The 16,962-nt window shown below is 33.1% G+C and overlaps 3 protein-coding genes across 15 annotated transcripts in view; 2 read left to right on the top strand and 1 right to left on the bottom strand.

Annotated features, from left to right (window-relative positions):
• The window catches only part of LOC141459334 (gamma-tubulin complex component 2-like), a 30,090-nt gene extending 13,259 nt beyond the window's left edge, over window positions 1–16,831 (bottom strand). For 3 of the 12 annotated variants that reach the window (XM_074138311.1, XM_074138305.1, XM_074138300.1), the window contains exons 1-3: window positions 2,346–2,499; window positions 2,095–2,251; window positions 104–256 (exon numbers count right to left, since the gene is read on the bottom strand). In XM_074138311.1, the coding sequence (XP_073994412.1) occupies window positions 104–256; window positions 2,095–2,251; window positions 2,346–2,378 (343 nt within the window). In that variant the 5' untranslated portion in view covers window positions 2,379–2,499. Of the gene's footprint in view, window positions 1–28; window positions 257–990; window positions 1,115–1,890; window positions 2,012–2,094; window positions 2,252–2,345; window positions 2,500–16,808 lie in introns of those variants that run through there. The other 9 variants (XM_074138304.1, XM_074138299.1, XM_074138301.1 and 6 more) reach the window with 7 other exon arrangements.
• LOC141459335 (uncharacterized) lies at window positions 9,612–14,294 on the top strand. The gene is made up of 4 exons (XM_074138313.1): window positions 9,612–9,772; window positions 11,516–11,665; window positions 12,826–12,939; window positions 14,051–14,294. The coding sequence occupies exons 1-4, from the start codon at window positions 9,713–9,715 to the stop codon at window positions 14,210–14,212; spliced, it is 486 nt and encodes a 161-aa protein (XP_073994414.1). The 5' UTR covers window positions 9,612–9,712; the 3' UTR covers window positions 14,213–14,294.
• Window positions 15,767–16,962, top strand: part of LOC141459333 (uncharacterized) — a 29,191-nt gene continuing 27,995 nt past the window's right edge. For both annotated transcript variants that reach the window (XM_074138297.1, XM_074138298.1), the window contains exon 1: window positions 15,767–15,933. The gene's annotated coding sequence lies outside the window, so the exon portion shown is untranslated. The remainder of the gene's footprint in view (window positions 15,934–16,962) is intronic.

The raw sequence follows: 16,962 nt of genomic DNA on the forward strand, positions 1-16,962 counted from the left end.
CCCTCAAAATTAAATTTGAGGCCTTCACCAGTTTAGCGTGACTGCTTCTTAGCTCTTGAGCGCAGTCTTGTCATGTTGTCATCACTTGAGTGAACTGACGTACCTAGTCCTGGTATTATTCTAAATATCCGCTTAGCATGCTTGTGAGGTAAGGAATCGGCCAATATGTAGTCAGTGTTGCTGCCCAGGAAGCAGGGAAGTAAATCTCCGACCAACTTGTGTTCTTGGCTCATGGCAGGTACACTGTCCGCTGAAACTAACACAGCTAGCATTAAACTTTTTTGTTGAAGGTAGGTTTTTATAAATTTTTAATTAATTCTCATAGTGACATAGCAAGTAGATTACGATAAAATTATCAGGCTAAGACTGAAATTTTAAAAGAAAAATATATTTTATCAAGAATATTGAGACATTCTGTGCAATAATATGATTAATTCTAATTGAGTAGTTTTATTAATGTTCTGGCAACATATCGAAAAAACATTTTACAACTTCATAAAAGGCTATTCTAATTAAGTATATGTCTAACTAATTACATTCAGACACTGGTCATGACTTTTTGAGACGAATTTGAATTGAAAGTTTTAGAAATTTGACATCTTGGTGTTAATATTTTATGAAAACGATTTTGGGGCGTTTTTTTTTTTAAATTTTCAGTACTCTTGACAACACCAAACTGATTTTTTGTTTGTTTTTGTCATACTTTCAACTGAAAATAGCTTTTATTATAAATATAAAATATTATTACAATTATAATTAGCCACTGAGAAAAAATTCTGTGTTGTCATTTTCGTGACTTTTATGGGATTCGTTTTGCGACAAGTCACTATGAAAGAGTACTTCAAGATGGAAGTTCTTTGATTTATATTAACAGCTTTTTCGATATCAGAAATGTCTGAATCGTTTGACAGGCAGCTGAGGCCTAGCAATGATTATAACATTTACGTCAATAAATTTTTTGAGAACTATACTACTTTTCCTACTACACACCTCTTTTTCCTAGATGTATCAATATTCTTGGTTTCTGCAGTGTTTCTCTGTTAAACTACCCTAATTACCTAGCACAGGGGTCGGCAAATGCGGCTCTTTTATCCAAATTGTGTGGCTCTCCAGCCTGTCCAAAATAAATTATATATTTTAATTTTATTGAAACAAATGAAAATTTCATTTATTAAAGTAAAGATATTTTTTCATAAAGAATTTTAAATGTGATAGGTTAGAAATTGAATAGAATTATGTTATAATGAAGTACGTAATTATATAAGTCTGCCCCCTTTTCATTTTAACAAGTTTAGTTATTATTTATTTGTTTACTTACTTTGCAATATATGAAAATAAATATATAAAACATTTAAATGTTATTGAATATCATAAAAACAAATGATCTACAGAGTTTTTTACACTATCATCCCTACGACTCTTGGTAAGATTTATTAAAATTATTTAAGAAAAATGGGTCTCTACTTGAAATAAGTTGCCGACCCCTGACCTAGCATAATAAAATATGTATTTGCAGGGAACTTTGGAAAAAGAAGGATTTTCTATGTCGTTGGTTATTATTTGAACGTGCGAATTTTCTTTGCCTTCTTTAATGTCCATAGTTCGGTTACTTTCTGCTTATATTAGATGACACTGGTGAACATGTTTTGATTGTTGTGAATCAACTTATACCTATGACACCCATCATAAGTATTTTTTCACCTGGGCTTTTTTCTTAAATTAAATTCATTATGAAATTACTAATGAATGTTGCAGAATAAATTTTTAAATCAGGATTTCCACTTGTTAATAAACGAAACATTTTCTGCTCAGTCACAATAAAATCTAAATATCAATTGTGTTCCGGCAGTAATAGGATTGGTATGCAGAAAATTTAGTGATTTTATTCACAATTTTTTCCACAACTTCACTGGCAGTTTTGTTTTCTTCTTGTTTATTCCTCTCTGATTTTGAATTATTCCTGTTTAAACATTTTCGGCTGAGTGCACAACTAGATCCTAACGTACAGCTCCTACAAAATTTCTCTGAAGAGAATCATTCAAAAAACATGAGACCATAGACGATAGCCCAGCTAACTAACACTATTATGCTTACCAGTTACAAGTGCAGCGCTCTCAAAGTAATCTGAACTTAAATTGGGTCTACATTCCCGCCAGTCAATAAGCTCGTTAACACTTTTCAACTTAAAAAATATCTTTCTCTCCTTATTACCTTTAGCCTTTTTGATCTCTTTCCCTAATCGATCACAGTACTGGAAATAGAAGGATCATATACAGTATAAACTAAGAAAAGTCCACAATTACATGCAATCACAGTTGTAGTTCATGCCTATCAAAAAGCCTAACCTCTGGCAGTTGATCTGGCGTCAGACAGGACATCGCAGAAGCTTTGCTCTCTGAGTTAAGACAAATGATATCTACTAAGTTTAAACAGTAACATAACTGAAATTTCTTCGGCAGCTGATTTTGAGTTTAGAAATTTTCGATTTTATTTTAAAGACATCGATACAGCAATATTGTTGGAAATGCTATTGGTTGTTTTTTGGCTTGGGTAGCTAATGTGTAATAAGCACGATTCAAAACAAATAAGTTTTGTGATCTGTGAAATACACTCAACTTTCTATGAAGGTCTGTTAAGAACTCCAAGTGTGCCCCTTCCACTAAAAAAAAATCTGAGAATATCTCTCTACTTATAGTTAATTTAGTAACTAATAGTAATATAGTAACTTATAATCAAGTTTCTTTGAAGTTTAAATTTTAAATGTGTTATATGACCTTATTTTTATCAAAGGAATCTACGTGCCAGATAGGAAAATTCTACCAATAAAGTATCCCAATACTTTGATAAGATCACAATTTAACTTCTTTTCACTATACCAAATATGTTTTTTTTTTTTTTTTTTACAGAATTTAAGACAAATACAAAGAGAGATATAAAGGTTTGAAATTTGACCCCATTTGAAAACCTCTAAAATTTAACCTTCAATATCTCTGTACCTATTCCTACTAGAAAAGTGCAATTTATGTTGCTAATAGAGAAAACATTTCTCTGTCATTCGGTAAAGAAATCATCAGAATTGGACAAAAACAAAGAGAAATATAAAGCTTCCAAATTTGGCGAAACCAAAAATTAATTCTAAATGTCTCATTCCCTGCTGGACAGATTATTACGAAATTAAATACAAATATAGACAAAAGTTGCCTCCATATACAGATGAAATATAAACAAAAATCATCGAACAGTTTTTGAGATATTTGAAGTTAAATATTTCACAGTTTCAAACGAAACGAAAATTTAACTCTAAATATCTCGGTAACTCCTCGATAGATTTTTACGAAATTTTATACAATTATAGACAAAAGTTGTCTCCATATACAGGTAAAATATAAACAAAATCCAGCGAGTAGTTTTTGAGATATTTGATGTTAAAAATTTCGCTGATTCAAACGAAACCAAATTTCATCTCTAAATATCTCATTTCCTGCTCGTCAGATTTTAACGTAAATTTTATACAAATATAGACAAAAGTTGTCTCCATATACAGGTGAAATATAAACGAAATCCATCGAGTAGTTTTTAAGATATTTGAAGTTAAAGATTTCGCTGTTTCAAACGAAACGAAAATTTAATTATAAATATCTCGTTAACTACTCGACAGATTTAAAAATCTTATTTTCTGCTCGACATATTTTTACGAAATTTTAAACAAATATAGACAAAAATTGTCTCCATATACAAGTGAAACATAAACGAAATCCATCGAGTAGTTTTTTAGATATTTAAAGTTAGAGATTCCGCTGTTTCAAACGAAACCCAATTTCAACTCTAAATATCTCATTTCCTACTCAACAGATATTTATGAAATTGTATACAAATATCGACAAACGTTGTCTCCATATACAGGTGAAATATAAATAAAATCCATCGAGCAGTTTTTGAGATATTTGAAGTTAAATATTTCACTGTTTCAAACGAAACCAAATTTACACTCTAAATACCTCGTTAACTAATCGATAGATCCTTACGAAATTTTATACAATTGTAGACAAAAGTTGTCTCCATATACAGATGAAACATAAACGAAATCCATTGAGTAGTTTTTTAGAGATTTGAAGTTAAAGATTCCGCTGTTTCAAACGAAACCCAATTTCAACTCTAAATATCTCATTTCCTGCTCGACAGATTTTTACGAAATTGTATACAAATATAGACAAAAGTTGTCTCCATATACAGGTGAAACATAAACGAAATATATCGAGTAGTTTTTGAGATTATTGAAGTTAAAGGTTTCATTGTTTCAAAAGAAACGAAAATATAACTCTAAATATCTCGGTAACTCCTCAAAAGATTTTTACGAAATTTTATAAAATTATAGACAGAAGTTGTCTCCATATACAGGTGAAATATTACCAAAATCCATCGAGCAGTTTTTGAGATATTTGAAGTTAATAATTTCACTGTTTCAAGCGAAACGAAAATTTAACTCTAAATATCTCTTTAACTACTCGATAGATTTTTACGAACTTTTATATTACTATAGACAGAAGTTGTCTCCATATACAGGTGAAACATAAACGAAATCCATCGTGTAGTTTTTTAGATATTTGCAGTTAAAGATTTCGCTGTTTTAAACGAAACCAAACTTTAACTCTTAATATCTCGTTAACTACTCTACAGATTTTTACGAAATTTTATACAATTGTAGACAAAAGTTGTCTCCATATACAGATGAAACATAAACGAAATCCATTGAGTAGTTTTTTAGAGATTTGAAGTTAAAGATTCCGCTGTTTCAAACGAAACCCAATTTCAACTCTAAATATCTCATTTCCTGCTCGACAGATTTTTACGAAATTGTATACAAATATAGACAAAAGTTGTCTCCATATACAGGTGAAACATAAACGAAATATATCGAGTAGTTTTTTAGATATTTGATGTTAAACATTTCGCTGTTTCAAACAAAACGAAAATTTAACTCTAAATATCTCGTTAACTACTCGATAGATTTTTTACGAAATTATATACAATTATAGTCAAAAGTTGTCTCCATATACGGGTGAAATTTAAACAAAATCCATCGAGCAGTTTTTGAGATTATTGAAGTTAAAGGTTTCATTGTTTCAAAAGAAACGAAAATATAACTCTAAATATCTCGGTAACTCCTCAAAAGATTTTTACGAAATTTTATAAAATTATAGACAGAAGTTGTCTCCATATACAGGTGAAATATTACCAAAATCCATCGAGCAGTTTTTGAGATATTTGAAGTTAATAATTTCACTGTTTCAAGCGAAACGAAAATTTAACTCTAAATATCTCTTTAACTACTCGATAGATTTTTACGAACTTTTATATTACTATAGACAGAAGTTGTCTCCATATACAGGTGAAACATAAACGAAATCCATCGTGTAGTTTTTTAGATATTTGCAGTTAAAGATTTCGCTGTTTTAAACGAAACCAAACTTTAACTCTTAATATCTCGTTAACTACTCTACAGATTTTTACGAAATTTTATACAATTGTAGACAAAAGTTGTCTCCATATACAGATGAAACATAAACGAAATCCATAGAGTAGTTTTTTAGATATTTGAAGTTAAAGATTCCGCTATTTCAAACGAAACCCAATTTCAACTCTAAATATCTCATTTCCTGCTCGACAGATTTTCACGAACTTTTATACAAATATAGACAAAAGTTGTCTCCATATACAGGTGAAATATAAACAAAATCCATCGAGCAGTTTTTGAGATTTTTGAAGTTAAAGATTCCGCTATTTCAAACGAAACCCAATTTCAACTCTAAATATCTCATTTCCTGCTCGACAGATTTTCACGAACTTTTATACAAATATAGACAAAAGTTGTCTCCAAATACAGGTGAAATATAAACGAAATCCATCGAGTAGTTTTTGAGATATTTGAAGTTTAAGATCAGGTTTTCTCTCTCTCTCTCTCTCTCTCGAACACGGCTCCTACGATTTTTTTAAAGTCACCTCGCATACGAGATCTGTAACTTTTATCTGGAACCATTTTCCAGGGAAATTAGATTAAGGTTAGTTCTTCGAAAAGAGGGTGTGTAAGACCAGGGCTTGATTTGGATGACGAGTGGCCCTAGGCTATTCCACTTATAAGGCCCTTTCACCTCCCATTTTTAAGTTTGTAAATTACATGAGAAATAATAAAAAAATCACTACTGTGATATACATCAATATGTTAAATGTTAATATATAATATGTTATGTTTTAAAAATAGTGTAATTTTAATGCTGCTAACAATTTGAATGTAGGCCCCTCTTGATCTTGAGGCCCTAGGCTGAAGCCTAGTTAGCCTATAGGAAAATCTGGCCCTGACTACAGCCTTTGGCTCTACCACTGCAACAAGTTTCTGTTGACTACTCTTATTGAGTTAGCTGATAGGTCAGTGGCATGTGTTATAGGTGATGTATATATTACATACATCTACGTATATGTATTGTTTTAATAATTTTAAATTATTAAATCCTAAATCTTCTTCCCAAAATGTAATATATATGTGTATTATAACACTGCTACAGAAATAGGTGGTGAGAGGGAAAATACAATAATTTGCTGTACATTCTAGCTAATATTTCCTTCGTTTATGATGTTTCATTTCCAAATTAGGGTGAAATAATATGTATATATTAAATAAGCTCACCATCAAATAGATCCAGCAATGGTCTGGTTTAAGGACTGTAAAACCGGAAATTACTCATTTATCTCCCCAAATAAGAGTATTTTTCCTCCTTTACAAGTGTATTTGCACTTCTACCTTCTACATAAGGTGAGTCACATTGTACTAAACAGAACTGGTCTGGTTTTGGGACTTAAAGAATGATATGCAGCTTAATCACTGTAAATAGGCGAAATATTCCTTTTTCACTTGGTATCTTTGCACATGTAATTTGGTTTTTGGTAACTCTATTTGTACTACCAGCACTGGTATGATTTTAGGACATCAAAGACGGAAATTACACTTACGTTTTTCTAAAAAGCGTGATTTTTCACATTTACATGATTAGCGTGACTCTATTTGTATTATTCAGCACTGGTCGGATTTTCAGACTTCGGAAACGGAAATTACACTTTTATGTCTATTAATAGCTGCAATTTTTTCATATAATTAATATTTATCTCAATTTCCTTCGTTTTAAAATTAAAATTAGCAAGAATTTATATGTATAAGTTAAATAGTCTTGCATACGTCTTATAGCAAAATACGAGAGCACAAATTGCACACATTTATTAACAAATAAATAATACTTGTAATTAGAATTCATTCATTTTCAAATTTTAATTTCATGTAGTCCCTCCCTTTAATTGAGTACTTGTTGTAAAGTAGTATTATAACCAAATAAAAATATACATATCTTTATCTGTTTTATATTACACATATACTCCTGTAACATTGATGACAATGATTAGAATGTAATTGAAGGGAACTACATTAACATTTACTAGATTACCTATTATTACGCGTAATTACTATATAAAGTAATGTACCAATCAGTTTAATTGAACAATGAACTTAAACTGACGGTATTAACTGTGTTTCTTATTTCTCCAGCCGCCACGGTGAATGACCGCATGCAGGGCCGGATTTTCCTATAGGCTAACTAGGTTTCAGCCGAGGGCCTCAAGATCAAGAGGGGCCTACATTCAAATTGTTAGAAAAATTAAAATTACGCAAAATTTTATTTTCGTAGTCAAAGATTTTCATTATTTGAATTTTGTTTTTTTGTAAATGTTGTGTGTTATGTTTGAATAGTTATTTAACATATTGATATATATCACAGTACTGACATATTTTATTATCTCTCATGTAATTACAAACTTAAAAATGGAAGGTGAAAGGGCCTCATAAGTGGAATAGCCTACGGCAGTGATGGCGAACCTTTGTCTGTGCTGACACGCGAGCTCATTTTTAGTGACAAGCATCTTCAAAGATAAAAAATTTCATAATTCAAATATTTGTCTCTCATAACGGCCAGAGTTGGTTATTAATAATATTATTACTTACGTTAATATAATTTAATTCTGAATTGTTCAATTATATTTAAAACTGTCCGGTAGGACAGTTGTATAAGGGTTGATCGTCAAAATATATAAATATTACTTGATTTCTATGTTAAGTGTCAATGAAATATGGCAAACAAGTCTCTAAATGTAAATCATTGGTTTCATAATTTGGGTTTTTGTATTTTAAATGGCATTAAACAAATAACAAAATTATAAATATTTCTATTTTTTTTAGTCTTTACTTTTGTTATGTGTGACACGCCACGAAAATTATGTTTCGATTTTTCAAAATTTTGACACACTGAGCTCAAAAGGTTCGCCATCACTGGCCTAGGGCCTCTTTTCATCTAAATCCGGCCCTGACCGTAAGTACATCGTCAGCCAGCGGCGAGGGAGAAAGCGCTCATCCACATGACCTTGTGCAGAGTAAGCAAGAAAATGGTAGGGGATTGACACTTACGTCAGACATTATCCATTCGGACGATCGCATACACTTCGTTAGACTTCGTAAACATATCCATCTTTGTCGATGGTTAGCCTCTGAAGGTTTGTCATAAATATAAGGGAACTGTGCCTGCATATTGAGTTCAGCTATTCCCTGTTAGTTTGACTCTTTGGATAAGAAAAACTCATGCCTTTAAGCTCACTTGTAACCCAGCAGACTGCCTCTCTCTAAACAATTTAGTCCAAACAAATAGACGGGAGTAGAGAGGTTCACTAGAGGGTATCAAAACTAGCTTCCTGGGTCGTGGTGGCTGACTGGCTAAACTCACGGAACATAATTTAATCAATACTTACATCTAGTTCTTAGATTAGAGAATTATATTTAGATTACAGCTGCCGACGGATCCATGTTTTTATATTAATTAGGAAGAGTTAAATAGAATAGATTAAATTATGGCGGTCTCAAGGCCTACGCTACTGCGACCCCTTAGGATCTATTGTGGCTCTATTAGGAAGAGTTAATTTAATCAGTCACAGGGCTGAAGCTTCCTGTACCTTACGATTACTTTTTAATCGTATTCTTGGAAAAACTTTTATTTTTTTCAGTCACGATCCGAGAATCTCAAACCATTCCCAGGCATTGCTGCTGATGTAGCTTTGGCTGCCCTAGACATAATATATACATACAAAGACACTAAATGCCTAAATGTAAATATAAAACAGTGTTGGTTTAACATAAGTATGTACATATGTGCATTGATTTTCAAGGGCAGCAAATATCTTAAGTTAACAAAAGTAAAATGGGGTACAGATATGGTACCCCATTATATATTAACAGTGTTGTTAGAGTAAGAGACTGTCTTAGGAAAGTTTATCGGAGTTCAACAAGCAGTACCTCCATTTTTGCCAGGACTAGGTGTTAACCAGCTTTCCCAGAGGACCTTGTTAACAGATATCTGATTCGCAGACAAGGTTATATAACCTCCCAATAAATCTATACAATAGTTATTAAACAATATCTAACTGATAGCGATCGTGTGTATACAATAACTAGACACGATTGTGTGCGTGCGTTTTTTTTTTTCTCTGGTTTCCTGTATTGCTGTGATATATGAACGGAGAAGAATCTGTCGCATATATTTAATACATTGGCAACACTGGCCCAACTATTTCCGGCAAAAAAGCTAGATTTAAAGACTTTTTTTTATTCCAGTCAAGATTTACAATGTTTTTTCCGTGTGGCTTACTCGCTTGTATCTTACTGTTAACTTACTGTTCAGCTTGTGTAAGTAAAATTTATTTCTACTATGCATATTGTTATCAAATTTTCAGATTTTGAGTTTATGCCTAGAATAAGTGTTTCGAGGTCTCTTGAGATTGAATATTTGGGGGGGGGCTGGAAATTAGACTGCCTGTTTGTCAAATAAATAAAAATAAAAAACTCAAATGCCGGGTACTACTTCAGATTTCGACCATAACTTAGCGAACAATCCCAACTAAAAATACCTTTGAAGTGTTTCTGAGTATCAATTTCAGTATAAAATAGATAACATTTTTTTAGTCTTACACAAAGATATCAACAAAAAATACATTCATTTAAATCGGTTCATGCATAGATAGTCTTAAACAATTGCAATACTTCCTCTTAGAAAGTGTATGAGCTGGATGGCAATTGCCACATAGGGAAGCTCTAACCATTACTTCCAGCCAAATTCATTAAATCTGGCTGAGAATTACAGAATTATTACTAAAAATAATTTTAGTAATGAACGTGTTGACTGTACCTGATATATGTATAACAGGTTAGTACTTGGAAAAATTATTATCTGGCTTATAACAATTACACCTAGAGGTTTGGATAACCCCGAAAAGTTATTAATGTAAGAGATGGCACACTAGGAACCCTCCCTCCTCCTAGACAACTAAGTTAATGATTCAAGAGGGGATATGTGGAACCATTGTTCGATACAACCTTGCTAGTCAAGGATCTGCGTCGGATGCGCATTAGTTCACTGGAACATCTGCCATCCCATGTAATATGTTCGAGAAGAAACGGAAATTAGGGGCGCTAATGACTTTGGCTGTCAATGCGCCCCCAAAAAATAAAATAATAATAACTTTAGAGAAGGATTAGTTATGCGGTTAGCTAACTTAGCGGGTTAGTTAGTTCCCACGCGGAGGACCAGGGTTCGAATTCGGCTGCTGACGATTTTTTCTTTCTAGGAGCTTCTTACAGCTAATGTGCGGTGATGGACAGTGTTGTCTGTACCGAGAGAACACTGTCCTGAGGCCAGCAGTGCACAGAAAAAGCTCCGAGTGCCCATAACCTCAGATGTTGACGCGCCTTAAATAATTTAAATAAATAAATAAAAATAATTTTAGAGAGGGCCTTGAATATGTGGGGCCAACTCCTCTTCTACAAAATGTCTGTCGTCGAAACCCCAAAAATCAAATGACACCAATTTTGGTATTGAAACTTTAAGCAAAGGTTTTTTATTGAATTGAAATTCAATTTTTTAAAAGTTTTTATAAGTTTTCTTGTTTTAATTAGCATGTCGTTCAGCAAATACTGTCAGGACCTCAGTCGAAAGTGAAAAAGCAAATAATTTATAATACATTATTAGGCCAAATATCCAATAGCTTTACTTTTGTTTTGTTTGTGCGTGTGTGTGTGTCTGTTAATAAGTAACTTAAATTTAGAAATACCAATTCATTGTTGTTCCTCTTTGAACCATCCTATCTATTCCTCAAGTTCTTAGAAGTATCGATCCTTATTTAATGTTCCCAGTAATGCAATGAATGAGATTGCCAGAGGCCGACAATGGAAGCAATTATTAAAGATTCTGTTCGCTATAATCTCCCTAGAACAATGCCTTCTGAACGCATTTCTCCAATTCAGTCATATCCTTAGTAGAATCGCTTTAATTGTTTACCTATCTGTAAATGAACTCAATTCAAAATCCCATTACCACCCACATATTATAGAAGGATACAGGGAGCTGAGTTTTTCAATTTTTTAATATTGCAGGAATATGACGTGGAGGTCCTGGAGATAAAACCTTGCAAAGGAGTGAAGAACGAATTAGAGGTGCAAAACCCTGGCGTCGAGCTCAATGACGCGTGCAATATCGTACCCAAGGGATGTCTTCTTCTGAAAGATCCATGCAACAGCCTTGAGGTAAGTCTGAATATTTGCCAGCGATTGCAAACTAATGAGTTTTCACAGCTGAAGATGTTTAATAGGGACCGTGAAAGGAAGAACAACTCACAGATGAGAAACTTGAAACAGTGAAGACACCCACTGTTTATTCAATATAGGTTAGAAAAAGTTGTTTATTGTAAAGTATGACTTCTGCTCCCGTCCCTAATTGGTAGTTGCACGTTAAGCCCCGCCTAAAAAAAATAGGCGATTACTTTACTTTATAGGTTGTACAAGAGACCCCCTCCCAAAAATTTTCCCTAATCAGAAAATCAGAAGCTTTAAGACAGCTGTGTGTAGGATATAGTTCCATACACTTTGACTGCAAAGTGCACCAGATTAGTAATTCTAGTTTCTGAAAGCTCGCCACTATCTCGCCCAGCATGCCACCCTAACACACTTCTCCACTAAAACCATATCCGAAGTAGACTGGCTTTACCAGCTTATTCTGACAAATTCAATTCTCCATGAATAATTCTCTTGCTCGACAGATATAGAAGTGCTAAAGCCTGCTCAGAGTAGATTTTACAAAATATGGTACTGATTTTGCGGATCTAATAAAAAAAAAGACAGACTGAGAACGGCCATCACGTGACTTGGATGAGTCGGTTTAGCAGGAAGCTACCGAATCCAAAATCCAAGCCGGCGGTCTATAAGAAAGTTTTCTAGAAGATGTAATACGCATCAACTTACACCTCAACAAGTCGCACCACAAAGCATATTTACAAAGTACTCTTTAAAAATTCATATGGCATGAGCTCCTATAAAAGAATAGTGACATATTCTGAGAAACTGATTTACTGTTAGAAATTACTGAATCAGCTGATTGAATGTATGCTTAGAATGTATTGGCACAGCGTTATCTAAAAGTTGAAACTAGAATTCACTAAGTTTTTGACTTTTATGTCAAGGAATGGTGTGAACGAAGATACTAAGCTGGCAGAAAGATAAAAATAATTACAGTCAATAGGTTTCATTTCTAGCATTAATTTAATAAAAGATAATGAATTTAACTCACTTTTACAAAAAGTAATAAACAAAATAAGGCCATTTCTTAGATACAACCTATGTATTTGTAAGCAGTAAGAACTAAGGCTACATAGTTTTAGTAGATCAACTGATTATTTTATGACTTTTAGGTAAACTACAAATGTTTCCTGGGCGCGTCACCGCTCCCAGTACTACAGGGTAAGAAGCAGGCTTGCAACATGGAAGTTACCAAAGATACAAAAATAAAGTGTCCCACAAAAAAGGTAGGTTGATCTTAAAAATAGCCACCAAGAGGCGTGGCCTCTACATTGATTGTTTAATTTCTAATCTAGTAAGCGTATGTAATGTTTAATTTGGAATTAGTCATTTGTTTCTAGCGCAGTGTTTGTTCTAAGCATCATATGTTGTAAGTACAGTTACTGGTTTTGTGGCAATTTGGTGTGAGTAGCTCCCGCTAGTGTGCCGTGCTTTAATGTCTTTTTTTGCGATGAGTTCCATAAAAAGGCATCTACCAAGAAGGACCGTCATACATTCCGAACACATTCCGTTTTCACTACACGAGACATTACTTCCGATTCTTTTTGGCCTAATCAGCCACTCTATCCATCGCCTATTCTAGGATTTCTTTCACCTCGTTAATGTCATTCCCTGCTAAATAAATTATCGAGGACATCAACTTAAAGAGATATTTTTAGAGGTTCTTCTAAAAAACAGTGAATAACGATATCTGTGGATTCGATTTTTCAGGAAATACTGGTACGAAAGTACTGACCCCAGGCACTCAGCAATATTTCACTTTAATTTCAGAAGAATGTAAAAATATATGTTGGTAATATAAAGTAATTTGTACAAATTTTAATCTATTTTTATTAATAGTTGTACAATATTTCTCAACTCTGTATTCACTTTACCAAATTTGGTACCTCTTAACAAGCATTATAATAAATTTCTCAAGTACTGTATTTTCTCTTTATCAACGGGACACATCCTTACAAACAAGATTGAGACATTGCATGTTTCTCAAACACTGCACATTTATTGTTCCAACTGTGCACTTATTACAAAGCAATTAAACCAATTTCTTCTTCTAATGAAATATTTTTCTCATTTCATTTTTAACTACACGTTCCTCAAAAACATTGCAACTATATGCCCCATGACGACTTAACTTCTATATAATCCAGGGTATCTAAAGCCTGTTGCTGGCAAGGATATGGGAGAATATGAGGCATGTTAGCTCACGGATGAGTTCTGTTTCCAGAAAATTATGGCCTACAGAAACTTAACAGTTTAGTGAGCAAACCTTTCTTAAAGTGCAAGTTAGAAGCACATGTATTTTTTCTATTTTATCATATGAGATTTTGCTGTTATCAGAATGAGAAGTTTTGCGCGCAAAAGGACTGGAGTTTTTCGGTGCCAAAAAAAGCCTTGGACACGGCAGCCGCAGGTGGGGTTATCAAGGTTAGAGGCGAACTCAAGACTAACCATGGTATATCCTGCTTTGAAGGAGCTGGAAAAGTGGTCAAGAAGAAATAATCTAAAAAACAAAAAATAATTATTGTAATTTTAATAATGTATCACTCCATATGAATAAAACTTACATATACCAGAATGGAAATGATTACCTGTAAATCTATTATTTGTATCAGCAACTTTATGTCACTATGTTCAAAATTATTAACAACAGTGATAAAAAAAAACGTTGAAAGAAGAAGCTTAGGCAGATATCTTATGAGTAGGTGAGGTTTCATAGGAAGTCACATCCAGAGCACAATTACAGGTTCACTTAATATATTTAGATTTGGCAGAATCAGTTCCGTTAGCAGACTATTACAGCCTTAAAAGAAATTTAAAAGAAGAATTGTGGCGCATGTATTTACACCTATGTAAATAGGTCATCCTACAGTTTACATTCCAACTTGCCTCAAACAATCCAATCACAATTACTCTAATTACTCCCTGTGGAACTATCAGGGCCCCACAATGGTTTGAACTTGCACTTTCACCTTAACAGGTCGCTACCGTAATGTATGTCTATTGAAGTGTTTCATAACAAACCATGCACAAATGCAGAATTGAAGGTTGTAAACACATGTTTAGCGAACCATTTCCATTCTAAAAGAAATGTAAAGAAGGCTTGGACTCGCAATGTAACAGGACTCTACCACAATGAATCCCTGTCTACTGGTCTTAATCTAAGGATTATTGCAGCGCATGCTCCAGAATTCACTGTTTTTAGAAAATTTATTTGTAGGTTGAACATGTAGTTATTTTATTTTTATTTTTTAATGTTCTAAGGCGCGTCAACATCTAAGGTTAGGGAAAAAGGGAGCTTTTTTCAGTGCTCTCTCGTTACAGACAACACTGTCCATCACCGGACAGTGAGCTGTAAGAAGCTCTTAGGAAGAGAAAATCTAAGGGTCGGCAGCCGGATTCAAACCCGGGACCTCCGCGGGGGAATCCAATACGCTAACCGCACAGCTAATCTCTTCCCTTAACACATATGGTTATTAACTGTTGGTTTAAGTTAGCACAAATTTAGGAAATAGAAAACAGAAATCAAGTAAGTTTATGTCCAGTTGATTAATCTCTTTAACAAAAACTTTCAGTTTAAAAAGTTAAGGGTTAATTGAACGACGAAAGGTAAGTAAAGCAGCATTTCATCCATACTTCTGATGGTAACTTCAGCCAGTTAGAAACATTGGAAAATACTTATGTATTTTATTTAAATTTGTTTCTCCTTTTCCTCTATTTTCCTGAAGTGATTGCTCTTTAAGTACTTGAACCTTCCCAATGAACAATGTTTTTATAAATCCTTACACAAGATATTCAAAACACACAAAAAACCAAGGTACTTTTGGAAATTTTATAACAATTGATATCATTTAAGTAATTTTGCTGCATTAAATTTTCATTAATATTTTTTAGACTTTATTGGTGGGTACACTCTTATGCGGGCCATTTCATTATCTAATTAAAAGTGTAACAAGAAAGTATTAATACTTTTTGAATTGATGTACAAGAAAGATAGAAAAAATCTATTTTGTTAGTCGTGGATAAAATTGTTTAATATTAAAGCGTTGTCTTGACAATTGTGTGTTGTAAATTTAAATGAATAAAATCCAAGTTTATATTAGTTCGCAAAAGGTTTAAATTTTGACTTCCAAAATTGAATTTTCAATTTTCTTATAGTTTTGATTGTCAGAATCGTCAGTACAACTTTCGCTGGTACTTCTTCAACTCAAGAAAATTTAAAGGTGAGTAGTTTATTTATTTGATAATAAAACCAACGTTAATGTTGAGCTTTTAGTAAATGAAATATTCTTAGTGCACTCTGAAGAAAGTGCACAAAAAATTTATGAATTAAGGTTTTTATAACCAATCATGATCGGCCGAAGTCTAATATAAGCGGCCCCGGCTAAGATAGTTTCCCTACTATCACCTCTACATCATCCCCCTACACATTACTAACCCCTTCATGGGTATAATTATCATTTATTTTTACACCCAAGAACTGCCTTTGTAGCATTAAAACAAATAAAATTAGTGACGTAAATGTGAACGAAAAGTTTAATAAAAATTTAGAGTATTACTTTTTTAAAGAACTCTGCACGGAACATTTTCATGAAAATCGGTTCACGCGTTTAGACGCGACGTTGTTGACAAAAAATGAACAGCAACGATAAGAAAAACAAGAACAATTTTTGAAGATGCCGTTTTTGTCCATTTTGGCTTAGTTTTTCTCGAAATTTGTGAGATCCACGTTGTTGAAAAAATGACATTTATTTATAAACGTGGCTATGCCCTCAATTAAAAAAAAAAATTGGGAATTGTATCCTATATAGAAAAAGAGAAAAAAAATTGTCTAAGTTGGTTGAATTTCAACACTACGTTTTTCATGCGGTTTTTGACGTTTTCTTACCAGACAGTTTTTAATACAAAGCAGATCAATAGCCTTACGAGTCACTGGCTTCAAAATATCCTTTTTGTACTTTACCTAATCCAAGTTACTCTCACATGGAGAATAGTAAACTAAAGAACGTGACAACTAAAAAAGCGATGGCCTAAACATCAGTACACTGCTCCGATTGTCATCAATACAGAAAATTTCTAGAAGTTTAAGGCTACTTACAAATCAGCAAATATCCCGCCTAGAAGTTTGGAAACATACTTAGTATTCCTTAGCTGTTACATTAAAGCATGGATGGCCAACCAGGGACCGCAGGCTGCATGTGGCCCGCCTTAAATCATTTCACGGATAGAGAGATTCACCCTAATTCTACAAA

This window comes from Rhodnius prolixus, unplaced genomic scaffold (genome assembly GCF_049639745.1).
Source record: "Rhodnius prolixus isolate KJV_2025 unplaced genomic scaffold, Rpr scaffold_11, whole genome shotgun sequence".
Classification (NCBI taxonomy): Eukaryota; Metazoa; Arthropoda; class Insecta; order Hemiptera; family Reduviidae; genus Rhodnius; species Rhodnius prolixus.

Bases quoted from the DNA above. Each gene is read 5' to 3' on its own strand.
- LOC141459335 (XM_074138313.1), top strand. From the start codon at position 9,713: ATGTTTTTTCCGTGTGGCTTACTCGCTTGTATCTTACTGTTAACTTAC. The intron at 11,666-12,825 runs GTAAGTCTGAAT...TATGACTTTTAG, and splicing joins ATCCATGCAACAGCCTTGAG to GTAAACTACAAATGTTTCCT. The intron at 12,940-14,050 runs GTAGGTTGATCT...TGCTGTTATCAG, and splicing joins TAAAGTGTCCCACAAAAAAG to AATGAGAAGTTTTGCGCGCA.